General features: G+C 45.1%; 1 protein-coding gene and 1 long non-coding RNA gene across 2 annotated transcripts; both read right to left on the bottom strand.

Moving 5' to 3' along the window:
• Positions 1 to 4,948: 4,948 nt before the first annotated feature.
• On the bottom strand, positions 4,949 to 15,131 carry LOC128409519 (uncharacterized). The gene is made up of 2 exons (XR_008329241.1): positions 13,893 to 15,131; positions 4,949 to 5,489 (listed from the first exon to the last, which is right to left on the bottom strand). It is a non-coding gene; the product is annotated as an uncharacterized LOC128409519 (long non-coding RNA).
• On the bottom strand, positions 9,090 to 12,817 carry LOC128409364 (gastrula zinc finger protein XlCGF26.1-like). Its single transcript, XM_053379765.1, has one exon. It carries the CDS (start codon positions 11,781 to 11,783, stop codon positions 9,921 to 9,923), a length of 1,863 nt encoding a protein of 620 aa, XP_053235740.1. The 5' UTR covers positions 11,784 to 12,817; the 3' UTR covers positions 9,090 to 9,920.
• Positions 15,132 to 16,475: the final 1,344 nt, after the last annotated feature.

The following is a 16,475-nucleotide window of genomic DNA, read 5'->3' on the forward strand; positions in this document are numbered from 1 at the left end:
CCAGAAAGAACCGGAAACCCAAGTGTGGGAATCCTGTTCCAGTGAAAGGTGAGGATACGGATGTGAACTGCGCTGATTCAATTGTAGATGGCATCTTTCATAGGTCCGATAAGAGAGGAGTTCAGGGGGGAAACAGCCTCTTCCTCTGATGACGTCTCTCCCCCTGCCTTGCTGAGCTTGTGTGTTTCTGCTTCCTTGCAGCCATGGGATCTGCTGCTGTTCAGGCTCATGCCACTGTCTGTGTTGCCTTGTCAGAAGCTGCCCACTGGTGTCCCCCAGCCCTATTCCACCCCATGTGTGTCATTCACTATAAGGCTTGCCCAAGCCATTGTTCGCCACTGGCAGAGAGCCTGCCCAGACCCCAATGTGTCTGTTTCCTGCTCTGCCACTTCTTGTGCCAAAGGTTGCCCATTCTCCACCAGAGAAGAAGGCAAGCAGATCCTTAGTTTGCTCTTGAAGGCCACAGGAAAGCCACGCTGCCGCCGCACAATTTCTGTTCTCATCCTGAAGCAAAGTTCTTAGCCTCAGGTACTATTTCTGGGTCTGTAACCTGAAGCGTCTGTAACCCAAGGTACCACTGTATAACCCTTCCCCCAATGTCAGTTGCTTCCTGTGTCTCTCTCTGTTCTCCCCCTCTTCTATCATGTCCCTCACAACAGCAGTCGATTGTGTTTCTTCCTTGATTTCATGCTCCTTTTCTCTTTGGGGGCCTTACCAAATAATTGTGTCTCTTTCTTCCCGGTGAATGTTGGGAGAGTGAGAACGAAGGAGAGTCACATGGAGGTGCCTTGGAACTAACCAGTTGCAAAGAGAGGGGAGGCCAAATCACACGTACGGAAGGAAATGAGATGAGGAAGAATAAATCCCCTGCCTCTGAAGACGGTGACATTTTGGAAATCCAAGAAAACATGGATGGAGGAAAGGAGAGGACTCTGTGCTTAGTGTATGGGGAAAGCTTTGGTTCGAAATCGAGTCTTGCTGCTCATCGGAGAATCCACACAGGGGAGAAATCCTTTAAATCACGGGTGTCAAACACAAGGCCCGCGGGCCGAATCCGGCCCGCCAGACCTCGTCATGTGGCCCGTGTAGCCGCCGCCGGCCGCCAGTCTTCACCTTTTATACTCGCTTTTTTTTTTTTTGACACAAGAAAGCCGCCTCTTCAGCGCATGCGCGGCAGCCTACAAGCCAGAGAATGTCTGCCCTCTAGCAGCGCCGGCCGTTCTACACAGGAAACCTCCACTTTACATGCATTCAGGAAACCTCCACTTGTTTTTATATTGAGCGCATGCCATCCTGTGATGTGACAGATCCAACAGCTGCCTGAACCCTTCTCTCCTGTACTGTAAGTCCTACAGATACAACCGGCCCTTTGAGGGTGACCAAACTGCTGATGCGGCCCCCAATGAATTTGAGTTAGACACCCCTGCTTTAAATGTTCAGACAGTAGTAGGAGCTTAAGTTACAGATCAACCCTCAAAAGGCACCTGAGAATCCACACAGGGGAGAAACTGTTAAAATGTCTGGATTGCTTCGGTCGGAGCACCACCCTCACTTCCCATCGCAGGATCCACACCGGGGAGAATCCGTATAAATGCCTGGAGTGTGGGAAGAGCTTCAGCCCTTATGAATACCTTACTCTTCATCAGAGAATCCACACGGGAGAGAAGCCCTATCAATGCCCTGAGTTCAAGAAGAGGTTTAGTAGGAGACACAACCTTTCATCGCATCAAAAGATTCACATGGGTGAGAAGCTGTACAAATGCCCGGAAAGAGCTTTAGCGACAGCACAAAGCTCCGTTCACACCAGAGAATTCACCCTAACCCTAACCCAACCTCAATTCACATAAGAGAATCCACACGAAATAGAAATACTTCAAACGCTCAGCGTGCGGAAAGAGCTTCAATAATAGCTAGTACCTCAGTTCCCACCCAAAAATCCACACAGAGGAGAAGCCATTTAAATGCATAGAGTGCAGAAAGAGCTTCTATTTTAGTACTAGCCTTATTTCACATCAAACTGTCTACACAGGGGAGAAACCCTTTAAATGCCTCGAGTGTGGAAAGAGCTTTAGTACTAGTAAGTACCTTGCGTCTCATCAACGGAGTCACAGAGGAGAGAACCCATAGAAATGGAGACTGCAAGGAGAGTTGAAGCCAATGCTAGTCAGCCAGTGGACCTAACTAACGTAGATTCATTACTTGCAATGGGTCTACTCTGAGGCCAAGCCTTATGAGGAACGGTCGAAGGAGCTGGGTATGTTTAGCCTAGAAAAGAGGAGATTGAGAGGAGATACAATAGCCATCTTCAAAGATCTGAAGGGCTGTGTGGCGTTTGCCCTCCTCTGTGTGTGACATCATACTGGGTTCATAGGAAAAGGGTTAACTAATTGTAAAATGACTAACCAATAGGAACCCAGGGGGCAGAGTTAACTGTGCATAAGGTTTAAGCACAGAGGGTTTTTTAGGGGTTAGAGTTAGAGTTGTTGAGAAGACAGTCTGGACTTAGAAGAGACAGAGAAGATAAGTCTGTGGGTTGGGCTAGTCTGGTGTGAGAGAATGAGAGAATTCGTTAAGAGGAGTCAGTCAAACAGTTGAGATATTCAGTCAGAAGGTATTAGGAAGGTATAGGCCGGTAAGGAAACTAAAGTTAAGATACTGACAGGAATATTATCTGCGAAACCATAAACTTGTTAATGTTTGTAAAATAAACTTTCTTTTTTGTTGTTGTTCACTTTTTTACAACTGTCTGGACTCAGTGTTTTACCAGAGAGTAACTGGTTGGTGGCAGCGGGGAAGCGAGCACAGTGGTGGCACAGGGATCAATAGACAGTTAAACGTTCGGGGACCCTGTGTGATTGCCACAGGCTGTTACATAGAATAGGGAGCAAGCTTGTTTTGTCCTGCTCTGGAGGGTAGGACTTGAACCCACGGCTTCAACCTCCAATAAAGGAGATTCTGACTAAACATCAGGAAGAACTTTCTGACTGTTGGACAGTGGAAAAGTCTCCCTCAGGAGGTTGTGGACTCTGCTTCCTTGGAGGTTTTTAAGCAGAGGTTGGGTGGCCATCTCTGATGGATGCTCTAGTTGAGATCCCTGCATTGCAGGGGGTTGGGCTAGATGACCCTCAGGATCCCTTCCAACTCTACGATTCACACCATTCATTTGATGCATTATGGTGCCACATTAAACAATTATGGCTTCCCTCACAGAATTATGGGAGCTGGCATGTTAAAACACTCGTGAGAATTGTAGCTCTGTGAGGGGAACAGGGGGTCTCCTAAGAACTCTCAGCACCCTTAATAAATGGCACCTCCCAGAATCCTTTGGGGGAAGCCTTGCCTGTATAAAGCCGCATCATAGTAAATCGGAGATATGGTGTGAATGTAGCCTTGGTTGGATACAAACCAGAGAGCTTCTATCAAAGTTGGGACCTTTCTTCACATCAGAGAACTCACATGGGTGATGCCCAATTTTGTTAGTGTACAACGAACTTCATAACTACTCATGAACAAACGAAGAGCTTCATTCCAAAAGGGACTTAATTTTGACCCCCCAAAAATCCAGTTTTGGCCTGTCGATGTTGCCGTGAGTCCCACCAATACGGGGCGGGGGGTGGGGTGGAATCTTGTATAAATTTTGGGCCTAAGTTACTGTGTTAGCAAGCCTTGAAAATCGTGTTTGCACTCAGAAAGGACCTAGTCAGAAATAAATTTATGGTCGCAATTGACTTAAGCCCCTTTTGGAATTAAGCTCTTCAAATTCAGGTGTGGGATAAACTTTCTAAATGCTATTCTTGTGGAAAGATCTTTCATTAGACCTCTGATCCTTTCTCCTGCAGAGTGAAAAAAAGCTATGCTTTTCTATCTCAACTTTTTGTAATTTTATAGAGAGAGTTCTTAAAATCTCTGGCATTTTGGAGATGTTTCATTGCTCCTGTCTGTGTGTAAAGTCTTGCTTTTTGCTGTTTTGTGGTTATTCTTGTTTGGAAAGCCATCCTGGAAAGTTTAAAAATGTCCAAAACAAAATAAAATGTTTCTTCTCACTTGATTTTTTTAAGGATACCCACTGACTTTTCCTTTAATTTAGAAATTAATAATAATAAATTTTATTTATATCCCGCCCTCCCCAGCCAAAGCCGGGCTCAGGGCGGCTAACAACAATAAAATTCTTCAGATACTTCTTCGTGTATCTGAAGAAGTGTGCATGCACACGAAAGCTCATACCAAGAACTAACTTAGTTGGTCTTTAAGGTGCTACTAGAAGGGGAAAAATTTTTTTTTGACTATGGCAGACCAACACGGCTACCTATCTGTAACTGGAACAATAAAATAGTACAACATTCTAAAATCATTTCATTATAAAATTAATTCAAATCAAATTGATGGCAACCATTAGGCTAAAGTTCTGTGAAGATTGCCAAAGGAGTGAGTTAGGCTGTGCCCTGACCAAAGGCCTGGTGGAACAGCTCTGTCTTGCAGGTCCTGCGGACAGATGTCAAGTCCCGCAGGGCCCTGGTCTCTTGTGACAGAGTGTTCCACCAGATTGGAGCCACAGCCGAAAAAGCCCTGGCTCTAGTTGAGGCCAGCCTAACCTCTCTGTGGCCTGGGACCTTCAGGATGTTTTTGTTTGAAGACCCTAAGTTCCTCTGGGACATACCAGGAGAGGCGGTCCCGTAGGTACGAGGGTCCTAGGCCGTATAGGGCTTTAAAGGTTAAAACCAGACCTTAAACCTGATCCTGTACCCCACGGGAGCTAGTGCAGCTGGTATAGCACCGGGTGAATGTGATCTTGCAGTGAGGACCCCGTAAGGAGTCTCGCCGCGGCATTCTGCACCCGCTGGAGTTTCTAGGTCAGTCTCAAGGGCAGCCCCATGTAGAGCGAGTTACAAGAGTTATTAAGAAACTGCTTAATCATAATTTTTAAAAAGCTTAAGGGCTGAATGCAATGTTAGTTCTGCTCTTTGAATTTATTTTTACAAATTTGTAATATGCACTTTCATTAAAAAATATAATAATGTGGAGTACACTATGTAAGGATAAACCCAGCAAAATATACGTAAATCATAATTAGAAACATCAATAAATATTGAATGCCAATTGGTTAAGCTTAGGTCCATTAATTGGAGTGGGTTCATTCTGAGTGTATCTTGGTTGGATACAGCCTTGAGGTAAAGCAAAATGGTGGTCAGCTTCCTCATCTCAGGAGTTGGAGGCTATCGCTCAGACAGTTGAGGAAGCCAATGGAATTGAAACAGACACGAAAGCTCATACCAAGAATTGGAGGAGAGGTGGAAAGAAGAGCTAATTTGTCTGTGGCGGGAGGTGCAATCTGGATGGTTCTGCCAGGGGTGCAATATCACCTAGCTATGGCTCTGTAGTCTACTCAAAGTTAGATACCATCTGTCAATCATGGGCATTGTAGTCCAACAGCATCCCGGACTAGGAGGTGCAGATTCTCTATTCCTCCTTTCAAAACATCACCACGATCCCTGTGGGTAGTGCCAAAACAACACCAGGAATCCAGCTCTGTTAGCTCATATGATCCTGCCTTATAGAGCAGGTTGTGACTACGCTTGGTGTCTCTGTGTTCTTTTCTGGGAGCAAAAGCTTGTAATTCTGTTTCTCTGTGGCAGGGGTAGGTAACCTCAGGCCTGGGACCCAAATACGGCACCCTGGGCTTTATCTGGCTCTTGGAACTGTATCCTGGCCACACACCCCTCACTAACCCTTCTTCGCACCTCGAGGCGCTGATTGGGTTGGAGGCTAGAGCATCTTCTCTTGTGTTTTTTTTTAAAAAAATATTTGGTTTTTCATATTAAATTTTTATAGATATATCAAACATAAATCATAAAAACAAAATTCCAAGGAATCTCCTGGACTTCCATCCTCCCCTTTGTGGGTCCTGTTATTAATCATTTCCTCCCGCATCTTTTATGATGATCCAAATTTTTTACATCTCCATTGTGTCCAGAGTTCACCCTTAAACTTCAAATGATATTCCAATCCTACTAATGATTTTAACTCTTTACGATGATCTAATTTAAGATGGGTTATAAATTTTCCACATTCCTTAATAAAATTTTGGCCTTCCTGATTTCTGACTCTTCCAGTCATTTTAGCCATTTCAGCATAATCCATTACAGTGGTACCTCAGGTTAAGTACTTAATTCATTCCGGAGGTCTGTTCTTAACCTGAAACTGTTCTTAACCTGAAGCACCACTTTAGCTAATGGGGCCTCCTGCTGCCGCCGCGCCGCCAGAGCACGATTTCTGTTCTCATCCTGAAGCAAAGTTCTTAACCTGAAGCACTATTTCTGGGTTAGCAGAGTCTTTAACCTGAAGCGTATCTAACCCGATGCATCACTGTAACTTCACCTGCCATTCTTCACTGGTAGGAACTTTATCTTTCCATCTCCAGGCCAATAACATCTGCGCAGTCGTGGTCGCATACACCAGCCTTTCTCAACCTGTGGGTCCCCAGATGTTGAACTACAACTCCCATCACCCCTAGCTAGCAAGGCTCAGGGATGATGAGAGTTGTAGTCCAACAACATCTGGGGACCCACAGGTTGAGAACCGCTGGCATACATAGTCCTTTCTGCTCCCTTGGGATTTCAGCTCCTAGAATTCCTAAAAGGAAAGCTTCAGGGTGGTTGTTTTTTAGCAAAGGTTATTTTAAACATTTTTTTCAACTCGTTATATATCATTTTCCAAAATCCTTTTACTACCTTACAATTCCACCACATATTATCCAAGTAGGGCTAGGAGAGAGTTCTTGTCTGAAACACTGGGGAGCGTTTTGGGAATTCCCTTTTGGGAATTATAGGAACAGAACTACTCAAACTGTACAGAAATTTATTTATGTATGCGACTGCAGCGGCAAGAATGTTACATGCACAAAAATGGAAAGAATAAGTCCCAGCGAAAGAAGAACAGATCCAAAAACTTATGGAATATGCAGAAATGGCGAAACTTACTGGAAAAAGAAGAAATCAGGATAACAAACTTTTTATAAAAGAATGGAGAGAGATGGTTCATTTGAATATTTATAAATCAATTGTAAACAAGTAAAAACATTGGTAGGATTATTGTAATAACCTGCAGTTTTATAAGAGTCTATATTTAAAGTAGATGAATAAATGAGTAAATTAAGTTGGAATATGCAGGAAATGTTAAAAATAAATTTAAGGAACCGCAGAATTGGCCTCCACAGATACTTACGGACTCATTGTTAAAACCTGTTTATGGAAGGCAATCCTACTCAGCTACAAACGATTGGCAAAGAAGAAGAGAGTTTGTGTGTGTGGAGACTGGGCTGCTGTACAATGGTAGGGTTGCCACCTGCCCTGTATAGTAAAGGATTGTCCCATATTTAAGTGTAAAATGTCCTGTATCGATAAAGAGTTTTGTCCTGTGTTTCAGGTCCTCTCTTTCTCTCTCTCTGCTAAATTAGGGGTCCTCTCCAAATGCATTCATTTGAATGGGTTCGTGAAAGGTCATGTATTTTAAGCTCTGGGTAGTCAAGCACGGGACGTGGGTGGCGCTGTGGGTTAAACCACAGAGCCTAGGACTTGCCGATCAAAAGGTCAGCGGTTCGAATCCCCGCGAAGGGGTGAGCTCCCGTTGCTCGGTCCCCGCTCCTGCCAACCTAGCAGTTCGAAAGCACGTCAAAGTGCAAGTAGATAAATAGGTACCGCTCCGGCGGGAAGGTAAATGGCGTTTCTGTGCGCTGCTCTGGTTTGCCAGAAGCAGCTTACTCATGCTGGCCACATGACCCGGAAGCTGTCTGCAGACAAACGCTGGCTCCCTCATCCAATAAAGCGAGATGAGCGCCGCAACCCCAGAGTTGGCCACGACTGGACCTAATGGTCAGGGGTCCCTTTACCTTTACCTTAGTCAAGCACGCACAGATTTACCAATTCTTGAGGGTATGTGTTTGTGTAATACAAATTTTAGAGGGGCCGTCCTGTTAGGCTGCAACAGATTGTAAAGGATTGCTCTGAAGTCGCTTCAGCACCAGCTGAACAGGCAGCCCTGTTTAGGGAAGCTTTTAATGTTTAATAGGTTATTGTATTTTAATATTCTGTTGAAAGCCGCCCAGAATGGATGGGGAAACCCAGCCAGGCGGGCGGGGTATAAATAATAAATTTATTATTATTATTATTATTAGGAAATAATCACCCCACCCTTTGCCAGAACAAAGGTGGCAACCCTATAATGGTGAAATTTGCATTGTTTGCTCTGGCACCGCCTACCTCGGGCATGTGGCCCTCACAAGGTCATCCAGAAGAGAATGTGGCCCTTGAGATGGAAAAGGTTCCTCACTCCTGAATTAAAGGTTATGCACCCTTCTCAAGTCCTGGAGGGCTTCCCAGGGGAGCATCTGGTCAGAAACAGTGAGAAGGTAAAAGGTAAAGGACCCCTGGATGGTTAAGCCGAGTCAAAGATGACTATGGGGTTGCGGCGCTCATCTCACTTTCAAGCCGAGGGAGCCGGCGTTTGTCCGCAGACAGCTTTCCAGGTCATGTGGCCAGTAGGACTAAACCGCTTCTGGCGTAACGGGGCACCCTGATGGAAGCTAGAGCGCACAGAAATGCCATTTACCTTCCCGCCACAGCAGTACCTATTTATCTACTTGCACTGGTGTGCTTTCGAACGGCTATGTTGGCAGGAGCTGGGACAGAGCAATAGGAGCTCACCCCGTCGTGGGGATTCGAACCACTGACCTTTTGATCGTCAAGCCCTAGGCTCTGTGGTTTAGACCACAGGGCCACCCACAGGATGCTGGACTAGATGGGTCCCTGGTCTGATCCAGAAGGCTCATCTCACGGTATTTGAAACCCTTTGAAATGCCAACAGTAACAAGGCCGTGAAGCCTTCACAAAGCAGGTGCCTTGCAGTTATTCTGGAATATAATTCTCATAAGTCTAAAACACCTTCAGGGCACCCACTTGGTGAAGGCAGTCAGGATCTATCCCAGGATCACCTGCTCTTTCTGGAAGCAAACTGATGGCCTTTTCATCCCGACTGGCTTTTGCAGGTGAATGAACGAGTCTCTGACACAGGAGTGTCTATTTTGCATTTGTCTTTTGTTTAAATATGCCTGTTGGGTTTTTTGGTGGTGTTTTAAAACCATTTTTATTACACATCACCTTGAAACAGGTGCATGCAATAATAAATAAACGAAAGAATACATTTCTGGTTTTATTTCACAAAATGTATTTACCGCTGGACTGTTTATTTGAAAAACCCTCGCAACGGTTTACGAAACAATGAAATGAGTAAAACACGGTTAAAAGCAACCATTTTAATCCTAAATACTGTAATAAAAAAAAATTAAAACCAAGGATTAAACATTTTGAAATATATTACCACAATGTGCAGAACAAAATACAGAGAGACAAAATAATCCCAAGAGCAAAGGACAGTTACATTATCAGATTACACACTATCTTAATATTGTATTGTTCTCCTGCTAGAGTGGCCACAAAAATATTTAAACAAAAGTAAGAAATCACCACAATCAAGATGGTAGCTATTCCATATCCTGAGATATCACAGAATCATAGAATTGTTAAGGTACCCCCAAGGGTCATCTAGTCTGACCCCTTGCAAGGCAGGAATCGCAGCTCAATAATTCCCCCTTCTCCACTTCACATCATGGTCACATGATCATGCACAAAATCCCAGCCACCAATTTTTTACCATCAACAGAAGAATTTGAACTCCCAACAGCCCCCGCCAGCTGTGATATTGCTTCTCCACTGTTTTGGGATGTTTCGTGAAGTTTGCCTTCTGAGCAAATTTCTTTCTACACCCTAGGCGTTTTACATTTCCAGGCTTCTCTGAATTCTTTAGTGGCAAGTTATATCATCTCTTCTGCATGAAGCTGCAGGTGGGAAGTGAGGGTTTTGCTATGACTAAAGCCCTTGCCACATTCTAAGCATGTTTATAGTTTCTTTCCCAGAGTTGATAGTTTGATGTGAGCCGGTGCTCTCACAGGAACTCATTCCACCTTGCGTGGACTTGAGCAGTTTCTCTCCTGTGTGAATTCTTTGATGTAAAGTATAGGAGTTAAGCCAACTGAAGCTCTTTCCGCACTCCAGACAATTGTAGGCTTCTTTCTTTGTGTGAGTCCTTTGGTGGGAAGAGAGGTTGCTGCTCTTCCTGAAGCTCTTTCCACACTCCAGACACATGTACAGTTTCTCTTCCATGTGAGTCCTCTGGTGGGAGGCGAGATTGCCAATCTTCCTGAAACTCTTTCCGCACTCCAAACACGTGTACGGTTTCTCCTCCGTGTGGGTTCTTTGGTGAGAAGTAAGGTCTGAACTCTGGCGAAAGCTCTTCCCACACTCCAAACATCCAAAAGGTTTCGCACCAGTGTGCAGCTGCTGGTGGTAAGAGAGACTTTTGCCGTCAATAAACCTCTTCCCACACTCAGAGCATTTATATGGCTTCTCTCCAGTGTGCGTTCTTTGATGATTACTGAGGTACTTGGTCAAAACAAAGCTCTTCCCACATTCCAAGCATCTGTACGGCTTTTCCCCCAAGTGGATTTTATGATGGGAGAGGAGGGCATCCCTCCTGTTAAAGCTCTTTCCGCACTCCGAGCATTTAAAAGGCTTCTCCCCTGTGTGAAGCCGCTTGTGTAAAGCAAGGGTTTTCTTAGTACTGAATCTCTTTTCACATTCGGAGCACGTAAACGGCTTCTCCCCAGTGTGGGTTCTTTGATGAGAAGTAAGGCAAGACCTCTGGATGAAGCTCCTTCCACACTCCAGGCATTTGAACGGTTTCTCGCCCATGTGGATTCTCTGATGAGAAGTGAGGCTAGTGCTCCTAGTGAAGCTGTTTCCACACTGCAGGCATTTATAGGGTTTGTCTCCCGAGTGGATTCTCTGATGCAAATTCAGGTTGGCGCTTCTGCTGAAGGTTTTCCCGCACTCGGAGCATTTAAATGGTTTCTCTCCCGTGTGTATTCTTTGATGGGAAGTGAGGCTTGAGGGGTTGCCAAACTTCTTCCCACACTCAAAGCACGAACACGGCTTTTCTCCTGTGTGAATTCTCCGGTGAGAATTCAGTCCCGAGGCCAAACTGAAGCTCTTTCCACACTCTGGGCATTTAAAGGGTTTCTCCCCTGTGTGGATTCTTTTATGCGAAGTGAGGCTGCTTCTTCTACTAAAGCTGCACCCACACTCAAAGCACATATACGGCTTCACTCCTGTGTGAAGCTGTTCGTGATAAATGAGGCTTTGGCTGTGGAGAAACGTCTTTCCACACTCCAAGCATTTGTATGGTTTCTCCCCTGTGTGGATTCTCTGGTGCAACGCAAGGGCATCGCTCCTGCTAAAGCCCCTTCCGCACTCCAGGCACTTAAAGGGTTTTTCTCCCGTGTGGATTCTCTGATGGATAGTAAGGTATTCGTAAGAACCAAAGCTCTTTCCACACTCCAAGCATTTGTGTGGTTTCTCCCCGGTGTGGATCCTGCGATGGGAAGTAAGGCTCGTGGGCCAACGGAAGCACCGTCCACAATCCAAACATTTAAATGGTTTCTCCCCTGTGTGGATTCTCTGATGTTTCTTCAGGGCTGATTTACTACAGAAGCTCTTCTCACAGCCTGAGCATTTAAATGGTTCTTCCTCGGTGTGAATTTTCCAATGAGCATCGAGGCTTGACTTGCAACCAAAGTCCTGGCTCCTTTCCTCTCCTTTGCCTGCGTCTTCTTGGATCGGGACTGCAGAGCTGTCAACACTTTGAGACTTGCCCTCCTCCTGTTTTGATTCCATTTCTGCTCTCTGCTCTTCCCCTTTGTTGCAGCTGCCTCTTTCCAGCAACAACCTGCGGGCTTTTCTTTCATTCTCATGCTCCTGCCCGTCAGCTCCTGGAAGGAAGAGAGAGAAAAACAACTGGTGAGGACCCAAGGGAAAACGGGAACCCGAAATCCATGAAGGCACACAGTTAGCTGTTACGGAGCAGCTTTTCACAACATACTTAAAGGCAGAGGTCAGCAAACCTTTTCAGCAGGGGGCCAGTCCACTGTCCCTCAGACCTTGTGGGGGGCCGGACTATATTTTGAAAAAAATATATGAACGAATTCCTATGCCCCACAAATAACCCAGAGATGCATTTTAAATAAAAGGACACATTCTACTCATGTAAAAACACCAGGCAGACCCCACAAGTAACCCAGAGATACATTTTAAATAAAAGGACACATTCTATTCATGCAAAAGCACGCTGATTCCTGGACTGTCCGTGGGACGCATCTAGAAGGCGATTGGGCCTGATCCGGCCCCCAGGCCTTAGTTTGCCTACCTACACGTAAAGGTAATCCAACAGGCATTTAAAGCACGTGACTTCCCACAAAGAATCATGGGAATTGTAGTTCCCCCCTCACACAGCTACTATTTGCAGTAGTATAAACAACTGGGCAACACTGGCCTGCGAGTGCTCCAATTGGAGAACAGCCTTTACCAAAAATGTCATGGGCTTTGAAGACACTCAAACTCAGGACGAAAGGGAGAAACATGCTAAGAGGAAGGCAGGCTTGGCAAACCCTCACCGTGATCAACTCCTGCCCAGAAACCAATGTCCCCACTGTGGAAGGACGTGTGGATCCAGAATTGGCCTCCACAGTCACTTACGGACTCACTGTTGAGACCGTGTTCTTGGAAGACAATCTTACTCAGCTACAAGAGATCGCCAAAGGAGAAGAAGAAGAGTAGCCCCTTTTAAAATGTTTATATTTTATCGAAAGCTTTCAGTGAGGAAAAAAAAGTGGGAGCAAAGAAAAGGGGAGGGGGACGAAAAAAATAAATGAATGAAATTGTAATGCAACGCGGTACAGTATATTGGAAATATAATACCATAACCCCCTTTTGATCAATGGAGGGAAGACATGACAATGCTGGCAACATAGAAACAGATGGCCTCTAGAGGCAGGTTGTGTATGTATAAGTGTAATGATAATTACAACGACTTGCTAATAATTTTACACTTGCTGAGATAACTGCATTATTATTTGCAGTAGCGTTAACAAACTACTGTTCCCAGGATTAATCATAGCATTGTAGAGTTGGAAGGGACCCCAGGGTCATCTAGTCCAACCCTCCGCAATGCAGGAATCCCAGCTAAAGCATCCAGGACAGATGGCCATCCAACCTCTGCTTTGCGGGAATCCTCAATTGCCTGGGATATGCTTTAAATGAGTCCCATCAACTAGAACTGGTGCTATGCACTAAGTGCAAGACTGAGACCATGGAGACCAGGACTGTTCTTCTGACTACAAAGCCCATTGGGTGACCTTAAAACTTGGCCCTCCAGATGTTTTGGAACTACAATTCCCATCATCCCTGACCACTGGTCCTGTTAGCTAGGGATGATGGGAGTTGTAGTCCCAAAACAACTGGAGGGCCACGTTTGGGGGTGCCTGCCTTAGAATATTCAGAATCTGTTTAGCCAGTCAGGGATGGGAAAGCAGTGGCTGTCAAAATGTTTAATAAAACTTATTGCCAAGTGGGGGGGGGGGATTTGAACCCTGGTCTCCCAGGTCCTAGCCCAACACTCAGAAGGAAGGAAGCAGCCTCTGACATCACCACCTACCGTGATTTAGAAAAAGATTCTGGGAAGCCAGAAGGCAGCTTACTTAGTGAGGAAAACTCGGTGTGTGTGTGTGTGTGTGTGTGTGTGTGTGTGAGAGAGAGAGAGAGAGAGAGAGAGAGAGAGAGAGAGAGATGCCATGGGGTAAGAGTACAGAAATGAAAGCTCCAATAATTTGTTAGAACTGGCAAACTGTTTAAAAACAATGCTTATTTCCTTGACATCTGATGGGAGGGCGTTCCACAGGGAGGGCACCACTACTAAGAAAGCCAAGCACAATCAAAAGGGCACCTAACCCAGAGGAGCCACGATCCAGCAATTTTCCTCCATGATTTCCCTGTGAAGAGACCTTTGGTCCTGATCCAGCAGGGCCCACTCCTCCTCTGTGAAATGCACAGCCACCTCCTGGAAGGTCACCAGATCCTGGGGGAGAAGAGAACATCTCCCTGTCACGCCTTATTGATTTATTTTTCTTAGCACATTCAACATGGCAAAAGAAAAAAGAGGGAAGAAATAGTAAGTACATTAAAGAAGAAAGAAAGACATCGAAAACAATAACAGCAATCATCAATTCACATTGTGAACATAGAGATCTTCTGTAAGGTAAAGTTAAAGGGACCCCTGACCATTAGGTCCAGTCGTGACCGACTCTGGGGTTGTGGCGCTCATCTTGCTTTACTGGCCGAGGGAGCCGGCATACAGCTTCCGGGTCATGTGGCCAGCATGACTAAACCGCCTCTGGCGAACCAGAGCAGCGCACGGAAACGCCGTTGACCTTCCCGCCAGAGCGGTACCTATTTATCTACTTGCACTTTGACGTGCTTTCGAACTGCTAGGTGGGTAGGAGCTGGGACTGAGAAATGGGAGCTCACCCCATCGCAGGGATTCGAACTGCCGACCTTCTGATCGGCAAGCCCTAGGCTCTGTGGTTTAACCCACAGCACCACCCGCATCTTGCGATCTTCTGTATAGATCTTAAATAAAACCTGTAAGTTAATGCAAGTCTTACAGATGTGTAAACAGGTATCCACACAAAATTTACGCCTATATAAAATGTGTTAGTATGTAGCCAAAGCAGTGAGGTGCTCAGACCACTGCTTAATTGACAGTGGGTATTTATTCTTCCAGGATTGTAGGGGGTTGGACTAGATGACCTTGGGGTCCCTTCCAAGTCTACAGTTCTGATTCTATGCATCTCCAGCACTAATTCGGTCTTATACATCTAAGCAAGAGGTGGACTTTCATATGTGGTGGACTTGTAAAAGTATATTGGGAAATGATCCATAATGAATTGAATTTTTTTTTTAAGTACCGTATTTTTCGCTCCATAACACGCACTGTTTTCCTCCTAGAAAGTAAGGGGAAATGTCTGTGCGTGTTATGGAGTGAATGCCTACGGATGGCCGGGGGGATCTGCTGCAGTCGTGAGCAGAGGATCCATGGTTCCCCTTCCTTCCCTCCTCCGTGGCTCGCTTTAAAACAGCAAAGCGGGAGAAGAGCCGCTGAGGGACAGAGAGCCTGCTTGCTTTAAAGGAGCAAAGCGGGAGAGGAGAGGAGCCGCTTACACGAGTGTAAGCGGCTCCTGTCTGGTTGGCTCCTTTAAAGGAAGCAGGTTCTCTGTCCCTCTCTCCTCCCCACTCAGCTCGCTAAATAGCAGCAAAGTTTTCCAGCGAGCTGGGAGGAGGGAGAGAAGCAGAGCCTGCTTGCTTTAAAGGAGCAAAGCAGGAGAGGAAAGGAGCCTTCTCCTTTTATACCCCTCTCCTGCATTATTAGCAGCATCCTTCTCCACACACCCCACGCGTGCTCCTTGTCCCTTGAGTGCTTTTCCTTCCCTCCCCACTTAAAACGTGGTTACAAAGCATGGATCCACATGGATCCTCAGGATTTTTGCATTGGACTACCCCAAACTCACCGTCAGATCACATGTCTGTGGCCACAGCATGAACCACAAAAATCATACATCCACTGTTTCGTTTAGAATATTTTTTTTCTTGTTTTCCTCCTCTAAAAACTATGTGCGTGTTATGGTCGGGTGTGTGTTATAGAGCGAAAAATACGGTACTTTCCCCCCAAAAAACCATAGTCCTTTCTGTTGGAGATAATTCAGACTGAAACTCCCAGGTGTCAAAAAAGGTTATTTACGTACGCTAGTACTGCAACCCGTGTTTCGTTAGTCCGGTCCCAACCAAAGAAGATTGGAAACTTAAGTTGACTGAATATGCACAACTTGCAGACTTAACATATAGAATAAGAGAACAAGAAGAACATACGTTTAAAGGAGATTGGAAAACGTTTATTGAATATGTGGGAAATAATTGCATACAGCTGAAAACATGGGCAGCATTAAGACAAATTCAACAGTGTAAATAAATTTTGATGGATGCAATAACAGAATAATGAATGGTTTAGTTTTTGTAAAATATGCTGGGATTTATGATGTGCAGGATGAACCATGGAAAGAGAAGAAGGTCACCGATATCTTAAGGATGTAAAATGAGTATTTTAGATTGTAAAACACAAAACTTAATAAATATTCTATTTTTAAAAAAACCAATTCTGATTCCTTAAATCCCATAGCCCCTTTTGTTGCCCAGCTATGAATACTAAATATACGTCTGCGAATATCAAGGATTTTTCCAAAACTGATGGGAGTAGCAACTTCAAACCAAAAGGAATCCAAAGAGGTATTTTCAACATTACCTCCCACATCTAACTGCATTAGGCAGTGCATCCGTTCACAACACCTGTTTAATTCTTCCCAAAGAATTACGGGAGTTGTAGTTTGTGCTTATGCTTTGGAATTATGGTCCCCCTTTGGCCGGATCCAGGAGCCAAGCTCTTTGCCTGTTCCTACGATTCAACAATTCTGTGTCTGCCCA

Source organism: Podarcis raffonei, chromosome 2 (genome assembly GCF_027172205.1).
Source record: "Podarcis raffonei isolate rPodRaf1 chromosome 2, rPodRaf1.pri, whole genome shotgun sequence".
Classification (NCBI taxonomy): domain Eukaryota; kingdom Metazoa; phylum Chordata; class Lepidosauria; order Squamata; family Lacertidae; genus Podarcis; species Podarcis raffonei.

Coding starts and splice junctions, on each gene's coding strand:
- LOC128409364 (XM_053379765.1), bottom strand. CDS start 11,783: ATGGAATCAAAACAGGAGGAGGGCAAGTCTCAAAGTGTTGACAGCTCT.